Source organism: Manduca sexta, chromosome 28, assembly GCF_014839805.1.
Source record: "Manduca sexta isolate Smith_Timp_Sample1 chromosome 28, JHU_Msex_v1.0, whole genome shotgun sequence".
In the NCBI taxonomy this organism is placed as follows: Eukaryota; Metazoa; Arthropoda; class Insecta; order Lepidoptera; family Sphingidae; genus Manduca; species Manduca sexta.
Genome location: NC_051142.1, coordinates 10387100 through 10399765, shown reverse-complemented (window position 1 = coordinate 10399765; position 12666 = coordinate 10387100). Strand labels below are relative to the sequence as shown.

At 39.4% G+C, this 12666-nt stretch overlaps 2 protein-coding genes across 6 annotated transcripts in view; one reads left to right on the top strand and one right to left on the bottom strand.

The window, feature by feature from the left end:
- The first annotated feature begins 39 nt into the window (after nt 1–39).
- On the top strand, nt 40–3662 carry LOC115445551 (transmembrane protein 256 homolog). Its single transcript, XM_030171868.2, has 3 exons — nt 40–275; nt 390–662; nt 2777–3662. Exons 1-3 carry the CDS (start codon nt 204–206, stop codon nt 2918–2920), a joined length of 489 nt encoding a protein of 162 aa, XP_030027728.1. The 5' UTR covers nt 40–203; the 3' UTR covers nt 2921–3662.
- Nucleotides 3663–5029: 1367 nt separating this feature from the next.
- The window catches only part of LOC115445552 (E3 ubiquitin-protein ligase TRIP12), a 57727-nt gene continuing 50090 nt past the window's right edge, over nt 5030–12666 (bottom strand). For all 5 annotated transcript variants that reach the window (XM_030171869.2, XM_037444806.1, XM_037444807.1 and 2 more), the window contains exons 24-38: nt 12199–12400; nt 11915–12093; nt 11633–11795; nt 10891–10988; nt 10549–10665; nt 10058–10182; nt 9305–9457; nt 8960–9171; nt 8788–8879; nt 7970–8702; nt 7702–7890; nt 6475–6643; nt 6266–6382; nt 6006–6185; nt 5030–5919 (exon numbers count right to left, since the gene is read on the bottom strand). In XM_030171869.2, the coding sequence (XP_030027729.1) occupies nt 5723–5919; nt 6006–6185; nt 6266–6382; nt 6475–6643; nt 7702–7890; nt 7970–8702; nt 8788–8879; nt 8960–9171; nt 9305–9457; nt 10058–10182; nt 10549–10665; nt 10891–10988; nt 11633–11795; nt 11915–12093; nt 12199–12400 (2926 nt within the window). In that variant the 3' untranslated portion in view covers nt 5030–5722. The remainder of the gene's footprint in view (nt 5920–6005; nt 6186–6265; nt 6383–6474; nt 6644–7701; nt 7891–7969; nt 8703–8787; nt 8880–8959; nt 9172–9304; nt 9458–10057; nt 10183–10548; nt 10666–10890; nt 10989–11632; nt 11796–11914; nt 12094–12198; nt 12401–12666) is intronic.

Genomic DNA, 12666 nt, shown 5'->3' with positions numbered 1-12666 from the left:
AAGAATCGATATCTCACGTGACTTACCTGATATCGATTAATTTCGGGCACTAGTCGCCAGGTTTTTATTTTTATTCGATTAATTGTCATTGCGAACTCAATAGAAGACTCTTATTTCATTTCACATGCTTTTTCGTTAAATTTTACCGTTGATAATAAAAACTTACATCATAATACCTAAGCGAAAAACAAAAAAGCCCAGGTATGGTTAATTGGATGGACGCTCTTATGATAAATACGGTGACGGAGGGAACTATGAATTTATTACGGAGCGTTGTAAGTTTCGATTTCACTGTCGAATCACGTAATTGATAAAGGCGATCCTGTTTTCTTATCATTTCTACGCCAACTATACTTTTGGTGTGATTAAAACTTTCTGTACGATTTTAGGGCGTCTTCAAATCTAAAACAGACACGCCACCCACAACAATCATGTTGAAAGCACCTTTGTGGCAATTGGCGCAAGAAGCCGGGCCGTTTGTGAGGCTGGCAGGGCTAAGCGGCGCTGCTGCTGTTATACTGGGTGCCATGGGGGCACACCGTTCGTTCCCGGAAACTGAAGGCAAAGAAGATCTCAGAAAAATTTTTGAAACAGCAAATAGATTTCATTTTCTTCACACATTGGCTCTAGTCACAGTGCCACTTTGCAGGAGACCATATATAGTGAGTTATATAGTGTAATGACACTTAGTGTTAATTTAACGGCAAATCCATGATTGTTTATCATTGAAATATGTATCTGTGCTGTTTTGGTTAGTTTTCATGAGGCATACTAAAACAGAAAACCTATTAAACCTTAATATCGTATTAGGGGTATAGTATGGGGGATGTTACTACACTAATTGTTTTGAAAATGCACTAAAATCAGTAGTGTCCTCAGGAGTCTAAATGTCTGAAAAGCAAGTCAGAATGCCTGAATAAGAGCAGAGAAAATTTTATAAAATATGTAATTGTAATAAATAATTGTTATTGTGAAATATTTCGATATACCTAGTCTTGCCATAAATATTGTAATAAAGAAAAAAGAAAATTGTTAACTGCAAATAACATTTATTACTTTTACAGTGTGTCAGTTTAATACATAAATATAAAACAATTAAAAATATAAAAAGCTTATTCGAAGTGGTCTCCATTGGCTGCAATACAGTCCTTTTAAACGATGAGGCCAGTTATCAATAGAAGCAACGCACTCTTTCCATGGGAAAATTCTTCACTGCCAATCGTATAGATTGTTTTAGGGACTCAAATTATCATGGCGTTTAGAGCAAGCTGTACTCTCTAAAACTGACCACAAATCATAATCCAGCGGATTAAGATCGGGACTAGACGACGGCCAGTCTTCAGCTCTGATGAAGTCCGAAACGTTCGATTCCAACCAAGACTGCGTGGACCGAGCTTTATGACCCGGCGCCGAGTCTTGCTGGAAGGACCATACTTGGTTATTGAACATGGTGATGTTAAGGGGCTTAACTACCTTCTCAAGAATGGTATCTTGATACACTTGTGCCGATGTTTTGATACCTTTTTCACCAAAAATATGGCTCAGTCACTCCTTCATAGCTAACACCCCACCAAACCATCACTGAAGTCGGATAATGTCCACGTTGCACTCTGTCGACTAATTGGGAAGCTTCCTTAGAGCTTTGAGCATAAATACGGTCATTTTGTTTGTTAAAATGTTGCTCAATTGTAAAAATTTTCTCATCCGTAAACAAAATTTTTCTGTGACCTCCCTTTGCGTACCGCTTCAGTAGTTGTTTCGATTTTACCACCCTATTCTTCTTTAAATTATCAGTTAAGAAATGGCCAGTGCGTCTCTTATAGGCTGCAAGTCCTAAGTCATCTTTTAAAATACGCGACATGGTTCTAGGTGCTATCTTCATTTCCCGAGATAAAATCTTTTGCTTTCGGACAGGATTTCTTCGAATTCTTTCCCTTACTGCTTTGACCACCTTTTTCGTACGAACACTACGTGGACGGCCAGATCTTTTCTGTCACAAACAGAGGAGGTCTCATTGTACCTATTAATAGCCCGGTACACAAACATTTTACTAATACCAAGTGTATGGAGAGTTTTAAAAATTGCATTTGGCTCCATACCTACTTTGTGTAATGCTATCACAGCGATTCGGTTCTCTTTATCACCCCACACCATTTTAATATCGCAAAATATTTTACAATGTATTGGCGCCAAAATGAGAAAACACAATGAACAATCGTATAAAAATGACAGATTCGAAATTCAAATGTAATATTTTTTTATAATTAAGTGTAACAGTATTTATGGCCAGACTAAGTATTGATTGTCAAGGCAAAACAATGAACTGTTTTATCACTGCAACTCATCACATTTGGAGTTTTTTGTCCCTCATTGTTATTTGGCTGGATAACATGAGCGAGTGAGACAGTCTGAGTTTTTTTATGACTCCAGTTACATGTTAATAATATGCATGTTGCATTCCAAAACAAATGTCATGAGCCCCAGTTAATGTATTACTTCCAACATAGTTTCAGTGGATAAAGGTAAATGTAACTTTTCAGTGTCCTACATTATTTATATATTTAAGATTATAAAGAGAAAGTCGAAATGAAAAACCAAATAAGTTGATGGATATGTTCAACATAATATTGTTTTGTGGATCAAGATGTTTCAAGATATTCAAAATTTATATGTAAATCAAATACTTTAGAACTTTCTTTAAATTCGTGACATTAGTTTTGATATCTAGAAATGAATTCCTTGGATATTTAAACATGTATAACACAATTATTTTCAGGCTGGGGCATTCTTCATTGCTGGAATGGGAATGTTTTGTGGCACATGTTACTACCATGCTTTCACTGGTGACCGCAAGCTCCGTCAAGTCACACCATTAGGAGGAACATGCCTTATACTTGGCTGGGTTGCAATGGTGCTGTAAGCCTGTAATATACTACTGTAGACTTTTATGCATGTATTATGTACATATTGTGTAGGGTTTTAAATATTTAATGTTATCAGGAATTTTTAAGCATTAGCTATAGCAACCTACAAGTCTCTTCAGATATGGGACTGTGCTCTTTTAAGAAGTACAGTAGGGTAGCTCCAAAGATGAGTGATGCTATCAATATGAATTGTTACCAATATTCCTTTTTTTTGAAGTTCATAGTGACAGTGTCTAATGACATGTCCTAAGACAGCTATGGGTACTAAATTGTATATGTATTAAAAATTGACCAATGATTTTATTGGTTACATTAGAATCCAATTTAAAAGTAGAGAGAAATATTAATATGTAGAAAATATTATTCTAGTAATGGTTTTAAATAGAGTGAGCAATATCATGTCTGTGTTGTATTCGATGGCAGAAAATTATACCTTTGACCATTATCAACAATATCAGTATAAAATATCCTATGTTTAATATTGATTGGTATAAATCACATTCTTCCATAATAGTTTTTATAGAATAAAAAATGTGATAAGAGGAATATATTAGTAAATAGATGTAGCTTATAGTGGGCTAAAAATATTGTTTATGAAGCTATAAGTGACATGTCTGCAAAAAATATGAATACATATTTTGTGTAGTATTCAGAATGTAAGCATAGAGGTTATGGTTAATGGTTATACAATACCTGTTATTAAGACAGATAATAAACATATAATTTTGCTTTAAAAAAGTATTTGAATATTTTCCCTTTTATGGCATGCAAAGAGTTCTAAGATAATACATATAGAGTGGACATTGGAAAGGTTCACACGTACATACTGATACACACACAAGCACACACATTTTAGACAAATATAATATCTTGCTAATCTAGTTTTAAGCATAATATCTTACATTTATTTACTTTATAAACATAAGAATATTTACTATAAACTTTAATAATTAAACAAAATACCATGTTAATGTTTACTCTTGTCTTGCATAGGACAGACTTAGCCTAGTATGGAAGTCACTGAAAACTATTATAACTTGTCTAAAATGTTCATTTGGTAAATAAAAATATATATTTCATATTATACAAAAAAAAATGCGCACAAACAATGGTTACTCAATCTACTGTGAAATAGCAAAACACCTGCGTAAAATAAATTAAAAAAGGCTTCATCTTTTGCACGGTAGATAGTCCTAGTCTATATTAAGAGTTTACCATTGGTATTTTTAAAGATATTGATAATTTGTTATTGGTATTTTATAATGACCCGTATTTGAGATTTTCTTAAAATAAACAAAGTAATTAATGTTGGTGTTTTAATAAAACAAAAAATCATAAATAAAACCAACATATATTTCGCTATGTAAAAATAAATATAACCAATTTTACGTCAGGTATCATTCAATAACTATTAAAATAACTTAGCTCCTTTTCATAAATATTCTTTTCCAAGGTTTTGTCTTTACATATGTCGGTGCTGGAAAGTGGCAACACTTATTTTTAAAATAGGCGCGAGGTGTATAAGCCCAGCTTAAGATAGTATGAGTATGGGTATACTATATTATTATGATAGATAGGAAGGGTTTCCTATCTAAGAATATATTCTAAAAGATCTAATATATTGAAAATAAATTCGACTGAGTAATAATTCTCTTTGTCTAAAACAAATTGTTTTATTTCTGCTGCAAGTTCTACCTCCTTGTCAAATAAAATTACTAACTGGGTAAATTTTTTGCAGTGAAAATATAATACAGTTTGAACCGACCAGTGGTCGAAATTCGACCGTCGAATTTAAAATACTTGTAAGGACATACATACTACACATAAATTTTATTTTTCTGCACTGCTACCCTATATGAACTTTAATCATGCCAAATCTCTCTCCTCCCTGCGGGAGATAGTAAGATAGATAATATACATAGATTATGGTTCAATGTGTTTCTTTCCAAATTAGTTTGTAATGAGAATTTTATTTATAGCCTCTTACGCTTTTCAACAGGTGGAATATGAGAGTTGGCTGGATGCACTGATAGTGATGTTTACAGTTATGACGCCCTTATAAAATATAAAAATCAAATTACGAAGGTAACAAAGAAAACACAAAGTTCATCAATATTGTTTACATGGTTTTATTGAAATTGTTACATATTAAACTTTGCACTTTTTCTTTACTCATTTATAATACTTAAATGTTAATCAAAACATACACCGTTTGGTAATAAATGCTATTATAATTCTTAGGACTCTTGAAGGCGATTTTCAGTGGTCCTTCAAAGATTTTGGGAATAAGTGCTGGTCCATTTTGAACGGATAAATCTACTAAGTTATTTGAAATGATTACTCTGTTAAAGGAGACCGATAAAAATGGACGCGCACATACAATATGATTATAAAGGTGACGTATAGTGGTCGGACATTCGGCACAGAACGCGATACGAGCTCGAAACCACTGCCGCACCGGCACTAATCTAATGAGAGTCTGAAATCTCTCTGTATCGATAAACTAATATACAAAGCTATCACATTAAATTAACACAAAATATAATATAAACATATTTCTGTAATCTAAAAAAAAATCCAAACAGTAAACGAAATCATATAGAACGCACAGCACTTTCAGTGTCTATCAAGGTACAGAAATAAATTCACTCTGATTGCACATAAACACCAGTGTTCCGGAGCGCGCGCACCGTCCATATTATAACACAATTTACTATCACTAACCTCATTCACACGTGTATATTATAATTTTTAAAGGGGTCAATTAAAAGTAATCACATTTATGGTTGTATAGGCGTTCACGACAGGTGGAACGAGTGCTGTCCCTCGGAGGCGGCCAGCCGCAGCTTGGCGCGCATCACCTCCGAGCTGCTGTAGTCAGGCAGCTTTAGGTAGTTGACGCACGTCATCACCGACGGCAGGTACTCGTCAGGATCTAGCGACGATTCCAACGACTTGCGCACCACAGTTAGTGGTGGGTTCAGAGCCTTGAAACCTGTATACACAATGTGTTTTAACATTACTCTTAAATCTTCAAAAACAAAACAAATTAAATAATATTCATTAATACAAATTTCTTACCTCCAGTTGGTAAACGTGGGCTTCCAGTAACGAATTGTAAGAAAAGTCGTTGTTCTTCACGATTATAAGATGCAAGTATATCAATGAGCATGCGGATAGAGCGTGACTCGGCGTTGTATCCGTGGTCGGGCCGAATGCACTCCGCTAACATACGAGGGTCCCAGCGTTGCTCACGACCACCTAAAATGTAATAACACATTAATTTTTGAAAATGTTTGTCATTAATTATGTTTCATTCAATACAATATGATGAGGTTTACCTGATGGGCTTCCGCAAAACACTTGTTCTAATTCCTCAGGATAGAATATTTTAAGGTTGGCTAGAGGGAATACTGATTCAAAGCCTTCTCTGAAAGCCTCCATTTGCTTTGTTACACCTGTATATGACAGTAAATTAAATTACAAATATACTGAATAAGAAAATAATATTTGAAATGTTGTAATTGTTATGTGATATGTAAGCACTCACCTTCATAAAGAAGCCAATGCGTTACCAGTTCAATGTAATTGTGTAGGTTATGTGCAGTGACGGGCAGATCTCGCCCGCCGCGGCGCAGCTCCGTACAGCCATCGCCTGGCAGTATGAAGTCTAATCCTAGTTCCTCAATAGGGCATCCATCTAATTCCAGGCCGGTTATCTGCAATAGTATGTTCAATAAATTTTTAGGGCGATTTACTTTACCTTTCTGACTGCTACTATTATAGCAAAACTGTTCAGTAGTTTACTTTTTTGCAAAAGTGAAGATTGTTGTTTAATCAGATACCCATTTCGGGTTTGCAACCAAGCAAAAGTGTTTTATTTATTTAAAACTTTTTTGTACACTAAAAATGTAAAAAAAAAACAAAACGAAGACAAATTTGTATACAGACGGTGGAAAAGAATACATTGGTGGTACAAATGGCGGTCTTATCGCTCGAGGCGATCTCTACCAGACAACCATTGGATGGAGATGATAGAAATAGTCGAAAGGGCAGTTTAGGGCGTACGTAAAAAAGGTAAAAAAAATAATATGAAAAATTAGATACAATAAATAGAATATACTACATAAATATACATATGCGCCAACACAAATAATTTATAGACAACATATACATACATACAACCTTTACATCCCGCTGACGCAAAGAGCTTTCGACTGACATGTTGAAGCTGAGGTCCCCATGTGAGTGGTTTGTCTAAGTATAATCCAAGATTTTTTACACAGTAACTGTATGGGATAGTAGAATTGTCACAAATCACTTGGGGAATTTGAGACCAATCTACCCTGGTAATCAATCTAGGACTGCCGATGACAATTACCTGCGTCTTGCTTGGGTTTACTTTTAGACCATGAGCCGTACTCCAAGTACAAATATGGTGCAGATCACAGTTTATTTTAGCAACTGCACCAGTCGGATTTTCTAGCGGTGTTTGACAATAAATCGTGAAGATTATCAGCATACAGGTGGTAGGATGAGTGAAGCTGATACGAGATCGAGTTAATATAAACTGTGAAGAGAAGAGGAGATAGAACGCCGCCCTGAGGCACGCTGGCAATAGCTGAGTAATAAGAAGAATATTTATCCTCAATACAAATTACGTTGCCGACGTCCAACCAGGTAACTGTGAAACCACGCAATTGCTGTTGGAGATATGTTAAGGGATCGCAGAGTGTAGAGTAAAGCATCGTTGATACGATTATCAGTAAACACTCACCATCTGTGTCCGCTGTTCCAACGTGTGCCTGGAGTCAGCGGCGATAGAACGCGCGCGGTCTGCCACGCGTCGTAGCCGGCACAATGAACGCCACAGCTCCGGCGCGACGTGTCGCACGTCGCTCAGGTTTAGCCAGCGTTCTTCGTTCACCACCCATCGATACATAGTCGTCGATAGAGGTATGTCCACCTTATCGAAAAAATTGCACATAGTTAAATAACGCGTCAAACATGAAAACTTAGTGATACGAGGAAGACACTATTCGTACCATTCGCGAATCCATCACTGCTTTCGCCATGAATTTGCCAAGGAAGCGGAACTTGGCTTTGATTCGGGAGAGGTGCGAGGCTCGGCCATTACGGCCGACCGCTTGTGGAAACAGACCGCACGGCCACGCCACATACGCAGCGGGTGTCGGCACTGGTACAGCCGTCTCCTTGTCGTCGGGCGGCAGTTCAGCAGGCGGGTCGGCGGGCAGCGCGTCGGGCGGCGGCGGCGCTAGCGAGGCGCGCGCGCGCTGCTCGTCGAGGCTTAGGGCGTCGCGGACGGAGGACGCGAGTCGCGCCGCAGTCTCGGCTGCACGTTCCGCGGCCGGTGGCGCCGATTTCACGATCTCGCCGGCGAACGAGCTCGGTTTCTGTTTAAAGTTTTCGCTGCCGTGCCACAGATCGAGATCTGCGCGCTGCAACTCTTGCGAAACTAGTGCATAGAACTCAAGCGTGGGTCCGAGTCCGGTGCCGACCTCATTCTCATATTGAATTTCGAGCAGCGCTTTTGAGTGTGCGAACTCATGCATGACGTGCTCAGCTTGGCGCAGTACGTTGTGTCGCTGCACGGTTCGCTTGCGCCGGTCGAGTCGCGGCGCCACGCGCTCTGCCTCGCCGCCGGCTGCCGCACCACGCTCGCCGCCAGCTTCCAGCAACCGCTGCAGCGCGCGGTCGCGATCGAATGACACAACGTAGAATAGTAGGTGCCGGCACTCGAACGGCAGTACGAACGGGCTGCAATTCATAATTGGTCCATCATTAGTTTTCGTCGAGGCTTAAACCATTGCTTTACTAGAAGTTTATTAAGTTGGGTACTCACCAAGCATATGCGACCTTTTTTAGCCATGGCGGAAGGTTTCCGGTCATGATCACGAGAGGATCTTGAAGTTGTCGATTAGCTTTGGCTGCAAGCTAAAAAATATCCCATGTGTGAGTAGGGTCGATACCTATGACAAGTAGTTATTGTATTCCAGAGGAGCAGTTCAGTTTACCTTGGCGTTGATAAAGTCTGCATTGGGCACAAGCGGGCGGTGGTCGGGTAGACACGCGGCGCGGTAGAGCGTGTGCCAGTGGCGTGAGATGGCGTGCAGCGCGCGCAGCAGACCCAGCGCCGGCAGCGACGCGTCCTTCACCTCGCCGTCCAGTAACAGAGGAGAACGCAAAATCACCACCAATGGCGATTCACGCGCGGGCACTACACCCTCTGATGTAAACACCCAACCACAATTAATATTTTACAATACAATACCATTAAAAAGAAGAAAAATATACACAATTTAGTTATATACAATCGATTATTATAAAGTGAATATAACACAATTGGCTGTTTTATTTACCATTCCACAATAAATCAGGTTTCCGCCTGGAAGATAGTTTTGTGGGCTGGCCTTTGCCCTTCTTGGAAGATGTGGTGTCGGTGCGCAATTGCTCTCCGCCTTCCACGGCGCGGTAGTATATCGTGTGTGTTTGAACCCATATTCCCGCATTTGCTGTGACAGAATAAGGACCAATAAATAAATAATACTTAGTTCACTCGATTTTTTTATTTGTACAAATATATTATGTAAACCCAGGTTGTGCAAATGTCTTTTTACAAATCTGTTTACAAAGTGTAAAAAATTTTACTGTCGTTACCAATGGTGTTTGTATAATGTACATGACAGGAAGACAGTAAGATGTTGACACTCCTATTATGCCATTACTTTTAATCGTGCTAATATCTAAACATATTATAATATAAGGTCTCCCTTTTTTGTCTATTGGTTTTCTAATAGGATTTTCTCAACATCTACTGAACGGATATTTATGAAATTTGATATGGGGATAGTACGGACCCTAGGAAGGCTATAGGCTTTCCATCCCGAGAAAATATGTAGCGGCAGTTTAATATCCCGGAAAACTTCACGCGCGTTAAGCCACGAGCCAAAGATAGTTCAAAATATAATGCAACAATATTTCCAAACCAAACAGGATGAGTGTTGCTTTTCTAGGGAATTTGACATCGCCTATGTGTGTAATTATGTCCTAGTAAATTTATGTAAGTATAAGTATAGTAGACCCGGACCGGTAAAGTGTACAATGCAACATACATAGCGGTGTCTCTGTGTCGGTGTCCGCGTCGGTCTGCTCGCCGAACTGGCGCACGGCCTGGTACACGGTCATGTTGTACGGCAGCACAGTGTCTCCAATCAGGAATTCCAATTTATGTTCCGAGCTGCATTAAACAACATTCACATATATTCTTATATCACACAACACTTTAATAAATATGTTTAGGCGTTATTAATATGTTCACATACGGTGTACTGAGACCATTTTTGAGTATCTATTAAATTTATAATGTTTGCTAATAATTATTATTCTAGCACTATAGTACTGATCATGTTTAAATTATTTATTGAATTTCTTATCACAATAAATAAGCCTAAGGCTTACATTTCACCATTGTGTGTACCAACGCGCATTAGAGATGTAAAGTTCTGTCTTTGTGATAGGTCTAGAATGTGTAAACTAGTAATATGATGGTACTTCAAAAGAGGTCAACAAGACTGATGGTACGTTGTATAATGTGTGTACTGACTCTGGCGCGTGGTGATGGTGTGCAGGCGCATCGTCCACGTCGTCATCGGAGGCGGGCTCGTCGTCCGAGTGCGGCGCTGCTGCACGTCCACTCGCGTACCCGCGCTGTGACAGGTACCTGACACAAACACACACAATCATATTAATCAATTTTAAATTTCATACTTTTCTTTGTTATATCTTAGAAGTTACAGAACGTTTTTTTTAATGAATTTCCAATCACAGGAATATAATACATTTATAAACTAGAATTTATTTACAAAAAAATATAACTACTGTATGAAATAAAAAATATACTATGCATATCAAAAACTGTAACAGGATGTTCGAATAGATCACTCACCTTTCAATGGCTTGTACTAAAGCTAACGGGTCTATCCGTACCACGCCGCCCTTCCATTGTTTCAGATTGGTGCAAGTCGGATGACGTTTGAGATCACACTACAAAATACAAATTAAAATTGCTGACTTGGTGTATAGATTGTCACTACTTGATAACGATAATTATCAGAAAAAGTCAGCAACAGAAGATGTTGATCTACTTATAATCAGTGATCACTGCTGACTATGACCATCCACAATGCCAAGAAACGTGGGCACGTCTGGCCACCTTAGGTGCCATCAATATATTAGCGCACACGAATTTCATGATTTTTAACCCATCCCCCCGTCCTTGCACGTGGTCACATTTGCATGACTCCCTCTTGGTGTTCCGCCACATATTTTGCAGTTAAATAATTTTTTTATTTGTTGTTTATAATTAATGTTTTGTGTTTTCAGACTGAAGATTTTTCTAATGATCTCCCACCTTCATATCACATAATATCACTATTCGTTGACCCTTTCCTCCCTCTTGACGTGTGACGTGATTTATCGACTGCTCCTTACTGAACCCAGGGTCTAAACGACTAAGCTGACTTATGCTGGCAATTGAACAAGCTGACTCCTCTTTATTATATACACGCAAAATTGGTATGTAGCATAGCTTTGAAAATTACAAACTACAAAAATTTATGACCACTTGTGTTTGCTTGTTGGCATACATATTATAATATAAGTAGATGTGAAAAAAGTGAGATGTATACCATGAGTTGATGGGTGTTGAAGAATTTAAGCGCGGAGGTGGCGGGGCGCGCGGGCAGGTCGTGCACGCGCACCGGGAACTGCTCCAGGTGCGAAACACACGCGTTTACCTTCCCCACCAGCGCCGCTAACGCGCCGGCACCACCGGCGCTCCACTCGGTCACGCTGCACACACATTCACTTTCTTATTGTATCGTTAAACGCCATTATTTACTCTCTGTCTTCATTGAAGCCGTAAACAAAGGCCGAAAATCCTCCCTATATAAATATTAAAGTAGACTTACTCGATGCCGAGTGGCATATCGGCGAACACATGCAAGAAGAGGCGCAGGCGCTCCTCAGCGGCGTCGAGCTCCGTGGAGTCACGGCCTTCGACTTCCACTTCGCTACTTTCCGCGTTCTCTGTGTCGTCTCCGCCCGTCAGGAACTGATGCAGTGCGCCAAGCACTCCCGAATGATTCACCTGGACATGATTACCAGACGTGTTAAGATGAAGAGCCTCGGTATAGATGTAGTATTTGCATTCTGGTCGGTATGTGAGAGAGCTGCATTGAATAATGTTTCGTACCTCGAAGGGCGATACGTCGTGGTGTAGCAGCGTGTCGCGCAGATGCTCGAGAGCGGCGCGGTGGTGGTGGCGCGGGTGCGGGCGCGGGAGGGCGGCCGCCAGCGCCGCGAGCTGCTCGAGCGCGCCGCCGCCGCCTCCCAGCGCGCCCCACTCGCGCTGCAGCCGCGCCGCCGTCCACTGGATCCATTCGCGCACTTTCTCTCTGCACATGGAATAACGTGCCACGCACGCACAACCAAAATTATTATTGTATTCCTCTTGAATAATCTTAAACTATCGTATTTGTGCATTACCCACTATTTTACCTCTTTCTACTTAACGTTCCAAACTATTATTTTGTAAACTAAGTAAAAAAAACAGTCTAAAAAAATTTGATGTAATTTTACTTTAAATTTATTATTGCCTATAATTAAAGAGCGATTTCAAATACTCTTCAAGGTCTCTCAAATTCTACTTACGCCCATAACG

What these genes read in the sequence shown, in the direction of transcription:
- LOC115445551 (XM_030171868.2), top strand. Translation starts at nt 204, where the DNA reads ATGGTTAATTGGATGGACGCTCTTATGATAAATACGGTGACGGAGGGA. An exon ending in TGAATTTATTACGGAGCGTT is followed by an intron (nt 276 to 389) that starts GTAAGTTTCGAT and finishes GTACGATTTTAG; the next exon opens with GGCGTCTTCAAATCTAAAAC. An exon ending in TTTGCAGGAGACCATATATA is followed by an intron (nt 663 to 2,776) that starts GTGAGTTATATA and finishes AATTATTTTCAG; the next exon opens with GCTGGGGCATTCTTCATTGC.